Source organism: Electrona antarctica (assembly GCF_951216825.1).
Source record: "Electrona antarctica genome assembly, chromosome: 10".
Taxonomy (NCBI): Eukaryota; Metazoa; Chordata; class Actinopteri; order Myctophiformes; family Myctophidae; genus Electrona; species Electrona antarctica.
In genome coordinates this window covers 35,814,250-35,834,485 of record NC_136791.1, presented here as the reverse complement: position 1 = coordinate 35,834,485, position 20,236 = coordinate 35,814,250, and the positions used below count along the sequence as shown (strand labels likewise).

General features: G+C 42.9%; 1 protein-coding gene across 1 annotated transcript in view; it reads right to left on the bottom strand.

Moving 5' to 3' along the window:
• LOC306931282 (protein kinase C epsilon type-like) overlaps positions 1 to 20,236 on the bottom strand; it is a gene marked incomplete at its 5' end in the record, with an annotated part of 95,544 nt that overhangs the window by 24,359 nt on the left and 50,949 nt on the right. The window contains 6 exons of the mRNA XM_079512586.1: positions 14,007 to 14,180; positions 14,587 to 14,891; positions 15,817 to 15,910; positions 16,596 to 16,750; positions 18,049 to 18,181; positions 19,734 to 19,825. Of these exons, the coding sequence (XP_079368712.1) occupies positions 14,007 to 14,180; positions 14,587 to 14,891; positions 15,817 to 15,910; positions 16,596 to 16,750; positions 18,049 to 18,181; positions 19,734 to 19,825 (953 nt within the window). The remainder of the gene's footprint in view (positions 1 to 14,006; positions 14,181 to 14,586; positions 14,892 to 15,816; positions 15,911 to 16,595; positions 16,751 to 18,048; positions 18,182 to 19,733; positions 19,826 to 20,236) is intronic.

The window sequence follows — 20,236 nt, the reverse complement described above, 5'->3', positions numbered from 1 at the left end:
TATAGGCTACTGTATATTAACAACATGAACCCTATAGGCTCTGCATGGCTAGCAACAGTGACCACCATTTTCAATTCTTCAGAATATTTAGAGATGTACAAATATATATATATATTCTAAAAAACAAAAAAACAAAAAACAGGAAATCATCATAAAGAAGATGATATTCATAAAGATTAAAGAAAGTAAAAAAGGGAAAAACATGTCCAGTATGGGGAGAAAGAGGCCAGTTTTGAATTGTAGTTGTCTGTAGGTGCTCTTTGAGAGTGGTTTTGAAGGAGTCAAGGTGGCAGTGGCTTAATGGCTTCACATGTCTTCAATTCACATGTCTTAATGGCTGTTGGTAGGGTATTCCACATGTTAGTGGCATAGGAGTGAAATTAATTTAATCTCTTGTTTGAGCTGAATCTAGGTTGCACATGGTTTGTTGAACTCCCTCTGGTGTTGTGAGTGTGGACTTCGTTGACATTAAGGAAATGTAAAGCACTTCAGATAAAGGCGCTATAAATGCACCATTTAGTGCTTCCAGTAAATCCACTCATAATTTTTTGAAGAACTCGCACATCACCTACTCCTTATGTAAACACAATTACTTCCAGTGATTCAGCTGACGATGATGGGTTGTTTGTTTTTGATGGTGAATCATTACCGCAAGGACGCTGTGTTGAAACATGATTCATTCTGCTTGTACCTTACTTTTACCTGTGGCTTTCAGTTCATCTTTGATCATTCTTAACTCTCACAGCTCATGAGCAGCTGCAAAGCATGACGGTGAAGTAATCTTGGAATCTGCATTGAGAAGCAAGCAGGACATGGATGGCTTGAGTTTAAAACCAGTTCTTGAGTCTCCACAATACTGTCTACATGGTAGCTTGTCTTTCAAGTCAAGATTCATGAGTAGCACATTGTGAGTGAAGTGACAAGTCTAAATGGCTATGGTTGTATTTTGGTACTATTAAGTAATATTCCAATGCAATGTATACAGATGAAGTTTAACTAATTTAACCACCCTATATCTGATGGACAGTCCCCTATTTGATCTACAAGCTCTGTAAGCTTTCAGACCTGCTCATCTAGTTCCATTTGAACCACCCAACACTGTATTAGACTGTTCTAAAGGCCATAATACAAGTTCTAAAGGGACAATTATTGGCACCATATGTTCCTTCCTCAAATCACTGAAAATAGCCGATCGACATTTCTCTTATATTATTACATAGCTACTTCTATTATTTAGTTTTTGTAATTGTTGTGGTCATTGGCACAGGGGTGGGGCTCTGGAGCGTGTTGTGATTGAGGATGATACTTGTTTGTAAGAAAATTTAAATACACATCTTATGTAATATCTGTAAGTATTTGATCAATTTGACCGTGGCTGTTTCAGCTGCAGTGTGTACAGCATATATAAGTAGGCTTCTCTGGCCCATATGAAGTGAAATACATGAAATACTCTTCTTTTGTTTCTATCATGCACTGAGGAGGCCTATGGACTTGGACTTACATAAGTGTCCAGTTGTCCACCTCAGCAAAGAACCCCCCTTTCTCCTCCAGAAAGTGAATTTAAACAGGATGTCGAAATAGTTTGTTTAAATGTACCCAGGGTCCTTGCTGGTCCCACCCAATCAAACGTGAATAAACATTTCCTGACTGTAATTAGAAATGCACAAATACTGACTTCCCAGCGCTGACACACACACGCACACGCACACACACACACACACACACACACACACACACACACACACACACACACACACACACACACAGTACAGTACAGACATTATAGACATGCCCACATCTATATGTAGAAACATCATCACAATGTGCAGCTGTGCACATCAACACACATTAACGCAGGACTTTATTGTTGGGTCTTTATCTTGTGTGTGTGTGTGTGTGTGGGGGGGGGGGGGGGGGGGGGGCACCTGGGTGCTGGGGTTAGGCCACCCCAGCACAATGTACAGAATGAGAATCCAGTCTCAACTAGCCCATTACATAACCCTCGATCCCTTATACATATACTGTATACTGTACTGTGGCCTAGCCATAACCCCTACACACACGCACGCACACACGCACGCACGCACGCACGCACATGCGCACAAAAATGTGTGTGTGTGAAAATAAAATGGATCTAGAATCGTTCTTCAGTTCAGGCTGCCATTAACACAAATATCATTAACACAAATATAAATAAGAGAAAAGCCTCCACATCCAAGTCACAAGTCTATACAGCCAAATCATCTGTGTTTATTTATCAATTTCTACATTCTCAGAGTTAAATGAACACTTAGGATTGCACTGTCTAGTGTCTGCATGAGCTGCTTTTAAGACATTCTTCTGAATATGGTCATATGACAATCGGTCAAAGCAGGGACAATAATGCAAAGGAAGAAAAGGGTAGGATTTGAACTTTTGAACGCATATATATACACGACAAGAGTGATTTGCTTATACCTATTTTCCTCAGAACATTAGCAGTCATTAGCGTTTGGTGGTTACTAGTCATTAACGCACAAAGCACTCCCACTAAACATGTGGTCAGTGCTTTCGTTCAGGAAGCCCTGAAAACTGTTTTCTTTCCGACTCGCAGAGCAGCATTCGACACCACATTACGATCGAAGTTCACCGTGAGTTTAATACATGCATGCACGGTTCAGTGCCGGTATTGGGGTTGCAGCTATAGATTGTTATCTTAGTGATTCAATTCTTTATGATTCAGTTGCTCTATTTAATGAACAAAACTAATAGCAGATCTACAAGCTCACAGACACATTGCATCGCAAAACCTTGTGAAACATTTACTGATTATCAATGATTTTTTTAAATAATTGTTCAATTAGATTATTTTGATGAACTGTTGCACCCTATAGTCAGCATTGCTACTCTTATTTCAAAGTATGTCGTTGCTGTCGAGCAGAAACCTCATATTTCAACCCTTTTCTCAGTTTTCTGTTTTTATCGTAAATCAATGCCCTATTTCATCATATAAAAGCCTCACACAAAAGTAGCGAAAATAGCACATCCACAAGCTCACAACGCATTGCATGCTGGTGAGTTTGTAGATTGGTTATTTTCACTATCTTGAAATGTTTTTAAAACACAAAATAAAACGGTTTTGGACATACAAGGTTTATACCCGTCAGCAACGTTGTTTTAGTCACTGTGCCTTTAAGAGCCAAGCAGGATTTGATAGCGGCAGGAAATGATTCTAATTGGAGGACAGGGTGTATTGTGTGTGTGGCCCTGCTCAAGAATGTTTATCCTTAACACACGCACACACATGCACGCACGCACGCACGCACGCACGCACGCACGCACAAACGCACATGCACACACACACGCACACACACACTTATAACAGTTCTAGTTTCCACTACACTGTATGTGTATATCCTGGGTTTAAGGCGCTATATTGTGTTGAACTGAACTTGTATTTCTTTGACCGAATAAAATCAATCAAATACGTCATTATAGGCAAACATACCCATAGGAAAAACAACAGTACTTTATACTTCCACGCAGGGACAGACATGCGTGTACCTCCTCTACTCATAATGTAACACATGCTGTACAATATGCACCTGATCATGACTTTATAAGGCATCAACGTTCCTCACAGTCTGTGTTTCGCATGAGTCTAATGAAGACAAACTATTCCGTTTTATACGTATGCTCCCCCCCCCCCCCCCCCCCCTTTGCTTTCCTTCAGAACTTTATAATGTCAGACAGTCCTGATCAAAACCAAGCACGCTGCAGTCTTTTGTTTTCACAAGATCTCAAAGTAAGGAGATATTCTGGGGGAGAAAGGCAGCATGCTGGGTGGTTAATTAAGAGGGAGGGTTGAATCAATCAGCCTATGCCTGACGGCTGTCAAATTCACCATAGAGCTCAACAGATAGCTCCTGAGGGAGCCAAGTGTCTGTACAAGACAGAGTACATCAAGAGAATTGATGTACAAGTTGATGTATGAGCAGGTCATAAGGTGATGTATGAGCAGGTCATAAGGTGATGTATGAGCAGGTCATAAGGTGATGTATGAGCAGGTCATAAGGTGATGTATGAGCAGCAGGTCATAAGGTGGTGTATGAGCAGGTCATAAGGTGATGTATGAGCAGGTCATAAGGTGATGTATGAGCAGCAGGTCATAAGGTGGTGTATGAGCAGCAGGTCATAAGGTGGTGTATGAGCAGCAGGTCATAAGGTGATGTATGAGCAGGTCATAAGGTGATGTATGAGCAGGTCATAAGGTGATGTATGAGCAGGTCATAAGGTGATGTATGAGCAGGTCATAAGGTGATGTATGAGCAGGTCATAAGGTGATGTATGAGCAGGTCATAAGGTGATGTATGAGCAGGTCATAAGGTGTTGATGTATGAGCAGGTCATAAGGTGTTGATGTATGAGCAGGTCATAAGGTGATGTATGAGCAGGTCATAAGGTGATGTATGAGCAGGTCATAAGGTGATGATGTATGAGCAGGTCATAAGGTGTTGAATTGTTGATGTATGAGCAGGTCATAAGGTGGAAGAACAGCACATGAATACACATACCACACATGTGATGTGACACGCACAAAGCTCCATGTTGGAAAGGGACAATAGGAAGAAGGATATACGTAGTAGCAGTCTTGTTGGTTCGGCCTTGAACTCATTCTCTCCTTCTCTCACTGACTTTACACGCTGTGGGGCTGAGGTTTAAGCCTGATATAACTCAATATTAATGGAATAACATTTCCTCAATATTGTCTTCATACATACAGCATAATTTTTATCCCACGATTTTGCAACCCATTTGTTCACCCAGTGTCAAATATCTAATGTAATCCTGGGCACTACACTTCCTCTGCCAACCGTGGGGGGCAGCGGACTGACCTCATGCTTCCTTCTATGCATGAGGAGTCAAAAGTAACTGCTTCTTTTCACCTGACAGGGGAAGTTTCCCTGGCTGGACGTAGCACGTGGAAGGAACACGTTATTCCAACCAGTTCCAGATTCATACATCTTCAATACTGAGTAATTCTAAAGGGTTTTTGTTGCATGTTTTTTTTCCTCACACCTTAACTAACCATAAGTATCACACACCTTTATATCATCATATCTTATCTCAAGTACTGTGTAATTTAATTTCACTCACTTTTTTACCTTGTAAACTTTACCTTGTAAAATATATAAAGCTGATTCTGATTATTCACAATTTTAAACATTTCATTTATAATGAGTGTTATGAAGCCTTATAAGTGCATTATAATGCACTATAAATGTGATAATAATGCATTCTAGACCTGACCTTTAAGTAAAGTGTTACCGAGGTGTTCTGTTAATTTGTTCATAAGTTGTATGACAGACCATAACAATAGCCCCCTTTTGGACAATATTGGTGCAGCGAAACCTGACCTGGGTCAATAAGAGCAGGCTTTGCAGAGGTTTCAGAGTTGGTACCAACTGGTTTGGTAATATTGAAACTGTATTACAGCGAGTGGAGATCCCTGTACTGCATAACGGCACCAATTCAGTTGCAGCATGTTGATTTAGGTAATTACCCCAACACTCGTGCAATGTAACTCTGTACCATATATGACCTCCTTAATAGTCTTATTTGGGAAGGAATGCATTCACTTTGGGACGGATAAAACAGTATTTGGGAGACCTATGGGAAGGTGCAAAGTTAGTTTGGAGCCCTGCTACAGGCAGGTGCTAAGGAAGGCCCATGTTGAGCTCCCCTTACAGAGTCCCTGACCCGGCAGACTCCAAGACAGTCAGAACTGTCCTTACTCTTGCCTTTAGCAAGCTGAATTTGTACAAATGACTTTGCACACCGTCCAGGGTTCTTGACCTTTGACAGCGAGACCTTTGTACTTTTATGCAATGTTTTATAGTTCTTGGTGTGATAAAGTATGAGTTTTAACTCCTGACTTAAAGCACTTTTCCCCAGGAAAATAAATCCTTGAATTTCAACTCATTGCCCATTTTGGTATATACCTGTAGACCGCTTGAACTACCACTAGTATAGCAGTTGGGATCAAGGTTAAAGGTTTAATAACTGACAGGGAATTATTCTAACCAAAAATCCTATTCATTAATAGATGATAACTAAAAGTGGAAATAGGCCTTTAAATATACTGTATGATTTCTAAATACAGTGACCTAAAATCTAACAATAATAACTTGCAGGTAGTTTCAGAGTCCAAGGACCCTGGTAGCAGAAGCATGTTTGCCCTTAACCCTATTCATATATCATGAGGCAACTCCATGAACCTTTATTCAGCCATTTTTCTTTTTCATACTGTGGAAGGAAAGCCAGCCATACAGAGAGAACATTTGCTACCTTTCTGAAGAAAGAAAACATTCAATAGGAGACTTTCAGCCAAATAGCTTTTTATAAATGTTTGATTGCATCAGACAACTCTGACACATAAATTACACCCACAGACCTGTGGGCAATGTGTAATTTAGTGTTTGTAACACTGTGTGTGTGTGGGTGTGGGTGTGGGTGTGTGTGTGTGTTTGTGTAGAGGCAATCAATAATGACAGAAAACAATTTTTTCATGTAAAAAGCATGCACGCACGCACGCACACACGCACACACATACGCACGCCGCACGCACGCACACACGCACGCACACACGCACGCACACACAGATGTACAAACATTCCCACGTTCCTCTCTGCTGGGGTCAGCCAGGAGGGGTGGAGTTAAGAGGCAAGGCTAAATCTGACGTAGGCTGTCATCCCCAAGAGCTCTGAATGACAGAGGAACAGTCCAGAAGGCAATTCCACATATCATTTGTAGTCTAATATAAGGTCTTTATAAATTAAATGAATGCCCTGCGATGGCCGTGTAGTTGTGTTATAATCATATGTGGGCAGCTGCATATAGTCCATATACCTATTTTTTTATTTGAGTCAAGCTAATTCCTGTTTAATTCCTGTGTCTGCTGCAGCACAGTTGACGTGTGTGGTATTCAGTCTTGGGACATTCCGTTTCCGCTCATATCTCAAAATAAACAAGGCCGATCGTAGATTGTAGATGCTCATCTCATACGCTCTTTAACCAGTAGGAGCTCCAGTAGCACAAGCCTCGTGCCGTGCATTTGAGACAATCCATCTGGCACGTCACGTCATGTTTTTTACCCCAACCTACGCATCAAGACCAATAAGGGTCCATTTTGATACATACTCATGAGTGAAAGTAACACTTTCCCTGCAGGGGACAACCACTACTAGCCCCTAAGTGAATGAAAACATAAAAGATGGAGGTACATTCATTGTTCAATTAAGAAGTTGAGAGATGACAATATGGAGAATATCCATTCATGACCTGTAACAGTGGTAGGTTGCGTATCCATACAGACATTAAGATTAAGATTAAAACAACATGATTCCTCTACTACAAATCACCTGTTTTCCAGACCTTTCCAAACATGGCAGACCTGCCAATCAACATTATTCACAGCTTTTCTGGTTTGTGTCAGTGTCATGACCTAGCATGAGTACAGCAGTATAGCATGAGAAAAAAACGAATGTGTGTGCTGAACCTCAATCCAACCTGAACCTAGCAATTAAGAAGTCGAGCCAAAACCACACAGTAAAATCCTCAGTGTTCATTAACCATTGTAACTAACCACTTAAAACCTTTTAAAAGTTTATTTTCCAAATAATATTTCCAAAATCTCAGAACACGACACGAGGTTGTAGATTAGTAAGTAAAAAGAAAAAAGAAGAAGCCGAATAAAGGGATGGCAAGGATCTTTCTGTGTTAAGTGCATGAATGTCAAGCATCACAGTGCATATAGTTTTAAAGCTTTATATGTGGCTCTAGTAATCCAAGTAATCCTAGTTTCCAAAGATTAGATATAGACCTGTAATAGGAATTAATGAAAGGACGGACGGACGGACGGACGGACGGACGGACGGACGGACGGACGGACGGACGGTGAAGCCAAGAAGACATTATTGTGTCCATCTTCACCTATGTTGGTTTCTATCTTTCTTTCAGACTGAGTACCTCTCTTTCTCCTATTCATTCCAGACTCTCACTCACACACTCTCTCTCTCTCTCTCTCTCTCTCTCTCTCTCTCTCTCTCTCTCTCTCTCTCTCTCTCTCTCTCTCTCTCTCTCAGTTCTGTATTTGTCTGTGTCTGTCAGTCTCTCTCTCTCTATACACAGTAAAATCATCATTGCTAATTTATCCACTTGCAACTAACGAGTGTAGAAATGTTATTTGGTAACATTTGGTACATTCTCAAAATTAAAAGAACGCTGTGTACCTCTCTTTGTTGCTGTCTAGCCTAATTTATGCTCAATTGCACGGCCATGTCACGTGCCAAAAATAGCAGATCGATAAGCTACAAGAAACCCGGGCCTACCAGCTCACAATGTGTTGCATATACGTGACAGGGGGTTTCTTTTTTCGATGACAAAGTATGAATCAGGCTTCTGTCTGTCTGTCTGTCTGTCTGTCTGTCTGTCTGTCTGTCTGTCTGTCTGTCTGTCTGTCTGTCTGTCTGTCTGTCTGTCTGTCATCCCCTCCCAGTGTGCTCTGTCTCTCGCTGGCTGTGTTTCCTCTCTGCAGAGAACAAAGGTTATTTGAGGTACCTGGCCGTCCCTGCTCCTAGCTCTGATGTAATAGTAATTACAGCTTGTTAAAGAGCACTCTCACTCCACCCACCCTCTGTTTTCTGTTCCACACTTCCTCTCTCTCTCTCTCTCTCTCTCTCTCTGATGCACTCCTCATAACCATTATCTTCATTCATCTATATTACAAATGTAGGCTACAACATAAAGGCATTACAATACAAAAGGATGCTATGGTCATCATAAGTTATCTGAACCCAAACATCTTATTATAACATATAATATTTTGTTTTTGCATGATAATCACTAAACCAGTTATTCGATCACTAAATGTTCATTTGAAATAACTTCTGTTAATTGATAATTAATAGATGATTTGATTAATCCTTCCAGACCCTCCTCTATTCCCTGCCTGTCACTCTGACAGCGTGTGTGAGGTCAGAGCCCAAGTGACTGTTATATAACCTTATTTACATGTTTCACTGGTAATTAGGCTGATAGGAGCACGGCCTCGATCCCTCCACTGATTAGGAAGGGGGGAGAGAGAGAGAGAGAGAGAGAGAGAGAGAGAGAGAGAGAGAGAGAGAGAGAGAGAGAGAAAAGGATGGGAATGGGAGTGAAAATTAGAAGGATCGGGTGGGACTCGGGAGGGAGAGGGAATGGTAAAGTGGGTGAGAGGCAATGAACCTCATAGGTCACACAAAGTACAGTGATAGTTTCTGTACTATAGTCCACACACAGTCACACACAGTCACACACACGCACACACACACACACACACACACACACACACACACACACACACACACACACACACACACACACACACACACACACACACACACACAAACACACAAATAAACAGCGTTTAAACAGACCCGGGCCTTAATTTGGACGAGGCGTTTAAAGGAGCATTCAGTGATTTGGGTGATTTGGAAAACACCCCGGTCCGCCCCGGTAGAACAGGTTGTGCACATGCACACGCTCTACAGTGGGGACAGACACAACAGGCCAACAGCACGGCACGTGCACCAAGGCCCAACCCCACTCGATCATGATTGGAGGAAGGCCCCTCTCATCCTGATTGGATGAAGGCTGGCCTAACCCTAGCCATTGCAACCCATTTTTTCACCCAGTGTCAATTATCTAATGTAATCCTGGGCGCTACACTTCATCTGCCAACCTGGGGGGGCAGCGGACTGACCTCATGCTTCCTTCTATGCATGAGGAGTCCAAGCTGCTTCTTTTCACCTGACAGGGGGGGAGTTTCCCCGGCCGGACGTAGTGCGCGGAAGGAACACGTTATTCCGACCAGTTCCTTTCCCCTCCATCAGGTGCCCCGGCTGGCCAGGGGGAGGTAGTTTAGAGACCAGGATTACTGCATGTTTTTTTGTGAGGATACCTACCCTAGGGGACACGGGGAGAACATGCAAACTCCACACAGAAAGGCCCTTTCGCCAACCCCGCCTCAGGTATGGGCACTGATGACCGGAGGAGGGAAAGCTGCTACCCCCAGCGCCCACAGCGTCCCCAGCGGGAATCGAATCCAGTAAGTTCAGGGTTAGGCATCGTTCTGGGGTTAAGTTTAGGTATAGAGTTAGGTTTAGGCATAGCTTTACTGAGGTTAATGTTAGGAAAAAGGTTAGGTTTAACCGTTTAAGCATAATTTATTTAGGTTACTTTAGGAATACCAGGCTGCGCGGTTCCGCCGGCTGTACGCCCGGGGCGAGTTGGTAAAGGGGTGAGTAGTTTGGTATTCAACTTTTTCGCTGAGCCGTCGCACATTCTGTGATCGTAAATCATTTGTGAGTTTGTATCGCATCGCTGAGCACATGGTAACTGGTTGTAATGATAGCTAAGGGGTCTGAGCTAACACGACTGAGGAACCACAAGGTCCATCTTATGTACTTATGCACTTTTCTGTAATGCCCTGCATTATGGGAAAGAACATGTTGTACTGGTATGGTGAGACATGAGCTAAGTCATTAGAACATTGGTGTCAACATTAGTCCAGTGGAAACACCATTACATAAGGCACCAAGAAGGCCAAAGTAAAGCTTCCTTGTTTTGTGGATTTGTGTGTTTGATTTTTGTGTGTGGAACACTATAACATTTAAGCTGATACATGGGTATTCCTTCCTGATTGGCTGAAATTGACAACCCACCTGAAATTTTATTTTGTGTTTATTAAAGAGCTAGAGAGAGTGTGAGACCCGTTCAGTTTAAGCACAGATTTGTGAATGACGCCCAATGATCTGGTCGTCATGCAGGAAAGTGTGATTTTTATAGCTAACGTTGGAGTTAGGACAGTGTGGTGGAAAAAGTACTCACATGTTTTACTTACGTAAAAGTATCAATACTGCAAATACTACTAAAAGTCCGGAATTCAAAATTTACTTGAGTAAAAGTACAAAAGTGTGTGTGTGTGTGTGTGTGTGTGTGTGTGTGTGTGTGTGTGTGTGTGTGTGTGTGTGTGTGTGTGTGTGTGTGTGCGCGCACGCGCGCGTGCGTGCACACGTGCGTGTGTTACAGAGAACAAACAGCATATGGAATACACATCAGGCTGATAAGGATCAAAGCAGTTATATAAGACCCTCAACAATCCACTTTTTTCTGCAACTAATCGCTCACACTGCTTCTTTGTGCTGTGTGTGTGTGTGTGTGTGTGTGTGTGTGTGTGTGCGTGCGTGTGCGTGCGCAACAGTGAGGGAAAATCATAAAGAAAGAAAAATAAATGAAGATCATGCTATTATTATGAAAATATTTCTCATTATCTTTCTGTCTGTCTGTCTGTCCATCCAACACTCACTCTCTCTCTCTCTCTCTCTCTCTGTCCCTATCTGTGTGTGTGCACGCATCCCCGCTCGTGCGTGCCTGTGTGTATTTGTTTTCATTTATGTTTGGGGAAATTGAGAGACGCCATCATTAAAGTAGGGCTCTCCAGAACATTCTGTGAAAATAAACAAAATGTCCCATGCTCTTCTCCTAACTCCTCTCCGCTCCCCTCCTCTCTTCTGCTGTCCTCTCTGTAATACTGTTTTTTTCTCCATTAAATATGGCTTTAATGAGTCTAGCCCGGACACACTGAAAGCGTCAGAAGCTCACGTCATCAAATTGTTTACAACAGCCGTAGCCACAGTGGAGGCGTCGAGTGGACACATCATAACCTGTTGACGCGTCTCTCAGAGCACGGTTCTATTTTGGAGCAATGATGTGCGGCACAAACCACCAAACACATTGGTGTACCTGTATATTGCATCAAGCCCAGGCATTGACCAGTTCAAACTTGTATTGCAGTGTATAAAGTTTGGCCATTCTAAAAAAAAATTATAATAATAATAATAATACAATTAATTAATTAAACTAAAATTAACTAAATAAATACCAGGTTTGTCTGTGAAACTACACTGGTCCCGTGCCGTCCTTTGCACATACAGTATTTAGCTGGTGATGGCCTTAAAGGGGAAAAATATGGACGAGGAGAACGATGTACAGAATTACCCTGTTACAAGTTCATGGTTAAAGTTAACCATGAACTGCCTTTTTTATTATTATAATCTTTTTTTCTCGTTTTGTTACTTAGACATTTTTATTTACACTGTCCGATCGAGTTTAGCAGTCACGTTTCCCCATAGAAAATAGAAATCACGTATTACATAAACCTTAGCAAGTACAGTATGTTGAAGGGAACACTTATTCAACAAGCTATAGACAAAACATACAGTAGCCTAACTACTACCACCCACAGCTTCCTGTTGTGTGTGTGCGTGCGTGCGTGCGTGCGTGCGTGCGTGCGTGCGTGCGTGCGTGCGTGCGTGCATATGTTCATATGCGTGCGTGCGTGTGTGCGTGCATATGTTCATATGCGTGCGTGTGGGTCTGTCTAGTCTATCACCATCTACAGCAAGTTAGCCAGTGGCAAAAGAGAGGAGAGGATTAACGTATCGTAAAGCAAACATTTGAATGCAATGGGTCAGAAAGTCTACAGATCTGTAGACTTTCTGTAGACCAAACTGTGAATAATTTTGCAATAAAATGCATTCAATGACCACATTTTACCATGAACTCTTTTTTCATTCATACTCCATAAGCTGCAAAACAATTCTTTAAATTACTAATTAATAACATGATGGCAAACTTTACTGCACGTCTAATTTGCAATAATCAGATTGCAAAAATCTTAGCAGAATATTTACGCACACACACCCAATAATCATTACAAGCATAGCTGACTGTAATTTCAGCTGAAAGCCTATACAGTACACATTAAAATCATCAGTAAAACCACCAGTTTTACAGTGAATTATCCATCCATGTGCAACCAAATGGTCTTTAATAACAACAACAAAACAAAACAAAACAAAAAACATGTCAATTGAAAGCAAAATAGTTGTGTTCTTGCCATATACTTCCCCAGAAGCGTATAGCATATACCTGTACACTACTGAATTTATAGGAAGTCCCCCTATTGTTTCCATCTGCACCAAATCTCTTCAACGAAAATATCAAACATTATGGTGATTCTATGGGGGGTGGGGGTCACGGTAATTTAGTCTAAAAGACAAGAACACAGCAGACTCATAAACTGTCTTAACGGTTGAGAGTGGAGGCTACAAATGTGAGCTAATGTTGCCCTCTAGTGGTAAAGTGGTACAAAATAAATAAAGGGACCCATAAAAATGTGTCCGCGACCCACAAATGGGTCCAGGCCGACCCATTGTTTGGGAACCATGCAGTCCTTCCTACCATGGTTTGGAAGCAGCAGAACAGCTGGGTCAGGTAGGGGTGTTTCCTACCGTGGTTTGGAAGCAGTGTTGTTTTTTATTTTAGTTTTAGTCATAGTCTTTTGAATAGTTTTAATTTAATTTTAGTCACATTTTAGTCACCTGGAATGTTTTAGTGTTAGTCTAGTTTTAGTTTTTTTAGTCGACTAAATCTACAGTTGATTTAGTCGACTAAAATGTAGTTTGGCAGGCCTTGATGCCGTCGTAATGGCAGATTTTACACTTGCGAAATTGTCAATATATTTAGTCTTAGTTTTTGCCATCAAGCTTAGTTTTCATTTAGTTTTGTCAGTGAAAAAAGGTAGTTGACGAACATTTTTCGTCATAGTTTTAGTCAACGAAATCAACACTGTTTGGAAGCAGCCCAGTACTCTTTATCTACTGGAGATGCGGTGTACGACATGGATTTTGAAACATATTAGCTCAACGCAAAATGCTGTGTTCAAGTTCAGGAGAAAAAAAGCAACTCTCTTGAATGCTGTCTTCCGGTGTGGCATGGAAAGGAGTGGCATTTGCATTTCTTTCACCGTAGTAAATGCTGCATTCGTGGTCTGGAAAGGGCAGTTGTTTTACAGACGGGTAAAAGGGCAGGGGCTGCTGAAGTCCCCTTTGATGTCTATGTGTGCACGTGCCTGGTGTTTCCTACCTTGGTCTGGAAGCAGCAGAACAGCTGGGTCAGGTAGGGGTGTTTCCTGGCCAGTGCTAGGATGCGTTTCTCCGTCAGTGTACAGTCAACGTCATCGTCCTGCAGAATGACGTCTTTCTTCAAAACCTTGACAGCATACACCTCGTCACTGCCTTTCAGCTCCGCCAGCATCACCTGCACACACACACACATCGTACACATTACAGTACATTAGATCAGATTAAAATTAAAATTATAATTGAATTACATTAGATGACATTATATTACATTAAATGTAATCATGTTACATTAGATTGTATTAGTTTAAAATGCATTAGATTGCATGACCAAAATCAAATTGCTGTACAACACAGGGAATCAACGGAATGATAGAGAGAAGATTTAGGTGAATTAATATTATTTTGGAAGAGAGGAAGGAAACAGCAGGGGGAGAGAAAATGGAGAAGAGAAGAGAAGAGAAGAGAAGAGAAGAGAAGAGAAGAGAAGAGAAGAGAAGAGAAGAGAAGAGAAGAGAAGAGAAGAGAAGAGAAGAGAAGAGAAGAGAAGAGAAGAGAAGAGAAGAGAAGAGAAGAGAAGAGACCTTTCCGAAGCTGCCTTTTCCCAGGACTTTGATGAACACAAAGTCGTCCAGGTTCATCCGCTTGGCCTCCAGAGCGCCGTTGCCTTTCACCTCCCCATTCTCCCTCCCTTCCTCGTCCTCTGTCACTGCTCCACCTCCTCCCTCCACGTGTAATCGTCTGTCTTCCGCCCCCCCGACGTGTCCTCCCCTGTCCCCGAGGATGGCGGAGACAGAGGCAGAGGTGGAGAGGGGATGCGTCTTGCGCGTCTCGTCCCCACGCTGGTCAAAGGACAGAGCTTTTCGGATGTTGTCCAGCTCCTTCAGGTCTGAATGATAGGAGAGAGTAAAACAAGCTGATCTCGTATTCCATTTGGAGTTTGGACTCATTGATGATTTAGTATTTGATTGTAAAGCTGCACCATGTAATATTTGTGTAAATCACACCACTTGAAAACAGTATGTATAAAATAATAATAACGCTGTATGAAGGTTTGGGAGCATTAATTTGGTGTGACTCTTTTCTAAGGGCCGCTAGCCCCTTCTATATACAGCTTCTGCCCCCACACGTCTCAAGATTTGCCATTGACAATGAAAGGGGAATTCAGGTCAAATGTCCACTAAATCTTGTCCCCACACATTTCAATATTTGCCATTGACAATGAACGGAGAAATTACGTCAGAATTCCGCTAAATATGACGTAAATTAAACATCAAAACATTAAACGCCATTGACATTGAATGGAAACATTCAATGTCATATGTTAAACGAGCAAATCAGCTAACCAATCACAGGCAACAGGCATTCTGATTGGCCAGTATGACATTAAAACGCCATTGACAATGAAAGGAAATTTACGTCATCTTGTCCATAGCACAAACTTTAGATGCCATTAACAATAAAGAAAGATTCATGTTTGTTTTGTCCGTGTTTGTTTTACATCACCATTACATCACCTAATCATAGCAGGAGTTAGACTTTAATTTATTAGCGCCCCTCACTTCACACGGGTGTGATTTGTATTCTTCATCTGCCCCACATGTGGCAACCCCCATCAATAACACATGCTTGGAGCAACGTCATCATTGTGTGTGTGTGTGTGTGTGTGTGTGTGTGTGTGTGTGTGTGTGTGTGTGTGTGTGTGTGTGTGTGTGTGTGTGTGCGCGTGTGTGCGTGTGTGCGTGTGTGCGTGCGTGCGTGCGTGCGTGCGTGCGTGCGTGCGTGCGTGTGTGCGTGTGTGTGTGCGTGTGTACCCTGGTCACAGGGAGATGTCGGGGCGGACTTTGAGCGGTCAACCTCTGTCTGTGGGGCCCCAGCCAATGGGTGTGGGTCTTGACGTTGGGATTTCTGTTGACAGAAACATCATCATAAATGGCACATTTACATAAAATAGTACCACAGACGAAAAACAGTCGAAGTCCAAATTTCAGACTGACCCCTCCACGAAAAGGCCTTGTTGTCCTGAACCCTTATCTATCATTTATATATTATGGATCAATAGTGTGGACTTAGACTGTTATTCGTCTGTGGTACTCATGACATTATAAAGAGCCCTTATCCAAAGCACTATACATTCACCCATACATACAATACAAGAGACACACTGACTGCAGAGAAAGCCATGCACGGTAACACAACCTGCTCATCAGGAGCAGTTAGGGGTCTTGCTCAAGGACACTAACACTAACCCAGGGTATAGGGGTCGCCTGGGCTCCGACCCATCTGTGTGAAATGTACTTCAGGACTCTCTCACAACTCTATGCAGTAGCTCTCTCTTTCTCCCTGTGTGTTTACATGCACAGTAGTCATTTTATCGTACCATGATTAAGGTAATACACTGATTGTAGAAAAGGTCACAGTGAGCATAATTACAGCTGGTGTTCAAAATGCCTAAACAGCTTAAATACTGGAGATGAAGTTATATTAATGTGCACCAAGGTTTGGAAGTAATGGAATACACATAACATGGAGTTGCATAGCATAATAAATACATACAGTATACTCAGTTATTATTACAAAGAAGAAATGTTACCTTTTTCCGTCTATCTTTAAGCAGTCTAGCACTGCCGGAGATCTTGTCTGGCGTGACCCCCAGGTCAGCGAGGACTTTGGCGATGCCCCTGGCATCCACGCCACAGTTAGGAGCCACGTTGCTCTCACAACGCCTGTGCACGTTCACTTTACACACTGCCAAAGATACACAGAAATAATATTAGTATAATTCAGTGTGTGTGTGTGTGAGTGTGTGAGTGTGTGAGTGTGTGAGTGTGTGAGTGTGTGTGTGCGCGCGTGTGTGTGTGCACGCGCGTGTGCGTGTGTGTGTCTCATGGGTGACTGAACTCCTCACCCTACTTCTAAGGGAGAGGCCGGCCACCCATCTGAGAAAACTAATTTCCGCCGCTTCCACGATCTTATTCTTTTGGTCATGACCCACATCTCATGACCATAGGTGAGAGTAGAAACGAAAGATTGCTCGCTATATCGAGAGCTTTTCCTTCTGGCTTTGTTCTCTTTTCGTCACAACAGTGCGGGACAGCGACTGCAATACCGCCCCTGCTGTTTCGATTCTCTGGCTGATCTCCTGCTCCGTCCTCTTCTCACTTGTGAACAAGACCCAGAGATAATTAAATTCATTCACCTGGGCCAAATTCTCATTCCCTACCAGGAGATCGAGCACAGTCCATCGGTTTCCTGATGAGAACCATGGCCTCAGATGTGGAGATGCTGATCCCAGTCGTTGCACACTCAAACACGAACCGATCCAGCGAGAGTTGAAGGTCTCGGAGCGATGGTGCCATCACATCATCCGCAAAAAGCAATGAAGCAACCCTTTGCTCACCGAATTGTATAACTCCTCCACGACTGCGTCTCGAGATCCTGTCCATGAATATCACAAACAGGATAGGTTGGCAGAGGCCAACCCCCACCGGAAACAAATCCGACCCAGCACACAGAAACAGCTCTCGCATACACTAGACTCAACAAGGACCCCCTTCCCTCACCCCATATTCCCTTAGCACCTCCCACAGTATCTCCCGAGGAACCCGGTCATATGCCGTCTCCAAATCCACAAAACACATGTAGACTGGATATGCATACTCCCAGGCCTTCTCCAGGATAACTGCAAGAGCTGGTCAGTTGTTCCATGACCAGAGGACGCAATCCACATTGCTCTTCTTGAATCTGAGGTCGGACCCTCTTTTCCAGTACCTTGGTGTAAACTTTCCCAGGAAGACTGAGCAATGTGCCTCTATAGGCACACACCCTCTGGTCCCCTTTCTTAAAGAGTGGCACCACTACCCCAGTCTGCCACTCCTTCGGTACTGTCCCAGACTTCCACGCAATGTTGAAAACACGTCTCAACCAAGACAGCCCATCGACGCCTTAGTACTAATACTATAGTCATATTAATTAATACTATATTAGCGAGCCCACAATTCTGTGTGTTTGTTGTGTGTTGTGTGCATGCGTGCGCGTGTATATACCTTTACATTGGAGGCCTTGTCTCAGCAGACCCCAAAGCAGAGAACCACAGTGGTCACAGAAGGTGAGGACCTTGAAATTATGGTTGCTGAACTTGTGGGGCATGTTGACGCTGAAGCGCTGGGAACCCACAGGCTGCATGGAAGGGAAAGGACCATCACACAATGGCCATTTTGTACACGTGGGCGTAAGGAAACCCCGTAGGCCATTTACAGTACATACCCGCAGGGCTTGACATTAAAGGAGAATACCATGCTAGAAGGCTTTCTTACCTTTATTTGTAGTTGTTACATCCCCACCAAAGAGGTCCAGGTGTTATTTAGTGCAAAAGCGCATTATTGGCTATTTCCCCTACCATAAGCCTGCAATGAATTGAATTGATTTGCATTGAATTGAATGGGACTATGGGGTGTTGTGCTAATTCACTTATTTCCATCGCTCAAAAATCATTTTTTTTGCTCTCTTCATAATGTAAATACTAGTATCCCAAGCGGCACACTTTACTACTTATTTCGATGGAAATAAGCGAATTAGCACAAAAACCCAACCCCCATTGAGGGCTTATATTAGGGGAAATAGCCAATAATGCACTTTTGCACAAAATAACACCTGGACCTCTTTGGTGGGGACGTAACAACTACAAATTAAGGTAAGAAAGCCTTCTAGCATGGAATTCTCCTTTAAGGCTTGTCCTGTTGTCCGGGACAACAAATAAATCTTTCCGGACAAGTGCATTAAAAATGTACTTGTCAGTTGGACTCTTTGTTTCACTTTTTATGTGCTCCTAGCAGCTAACAATATTGTCTGACATGTAGCGCTGTGTGTGTACTCATCCAATAATGAATTCCTACGATTTGGAGTCAGATATTGTCCTCTAGTTTCATATCCATTTGAACGTTCTGGCAAAACGTTTTGTATTTAGTAAAATAGCTCCACTTTTCCACAAGCTGCCCACGGACGACATTTTCTCCAGCGAGGGGCCCGGAATGAGTGCAGGACTGAATATATCAAAACTTCCTTTGGGAAGCATGTATGGGACACACAATTGGCAGGTGGTGTGATTGACCACACCAATCGCAACGCACCTGTCAATTGTGTGCCCCATATATGTTTGTGCTTCCCAAACTGACAGTTCCCAAAGGAAGTTTTCATACGTTAAATCCAGCAGTCATTTCAGGTCCAGCCTTGTTGCTGACAGAAAATGTTGTCTGTGTGAATGTCGTGGAAAAGTGGCGATATTTTTCTTAACGTTTTCTGCCAGAACTTTGAAAAATATTATTTTTTTGGTGTAGAGGGTACAGTAGAGGGACCCCCACACAGTAACTCTGTCATTTCTCAACCGTTTCGGACGTGGGGCGGCTCGCCGGAATCGGCCTGGACCCCTGGGCGCATTCCTGGGGGTCTGGATATTCCTGGACTCCCCGGGCCCCCCCCCAGACCCCCACATGGAGTTGTACCAGTCACTTCACACGGGTGTGATTTTTACATTCCCATGAGGTGGGGAAGCTCTCATGGTTAAAGGAGTACAATATCAAAATACTTTAGTCAAATAAACGATGTACTAGCAACATTCCTGCTGTCACCTTAACCGATTTATTTTTCTCTCTCGTGACTCATGAGTGTGTTTGATGTAACTGCGCTCTCTAGTAAGTGCTGTGCAGGTGAATGTAGGCTACCAGTAGAATACCTCTGCCTCGGCATTGTCTTCCTGCTTCTTCATCCCAGCACACTTTGTGATGATCAACTCATGGCATCGCTTATGAACCACACAGGTACACACTGGACAAAGAGCATGCACAGACACGCACGCACGCACGCACGCACGCACGTGCGCACGCACACACGCACACACGCACGCACGCACGCACGCACGCACGCACGCACGCACGCACGCACGCACGCACGCACGCACGCACACACACACACACACACACACACACACACACACACACAAACACACACAGTTTAGTTTGTATAATGTTCATTCGTTCACAGGTTTTTACTAAGGACACTAATTAAGACTGTTCCGTTTAGTGTAGTAGAGTCTTTTCAGTTAGCCAATTATATACAAAGGAAAAACTCTATCTTGTAGACTAAACTTTTGGTGTCAGTACTGGCTAATATGTTATAGTATACACGTAGCTTAAAATATCAGCCAATATTTCAATGATGGTACAGTAGAGAAAAGAC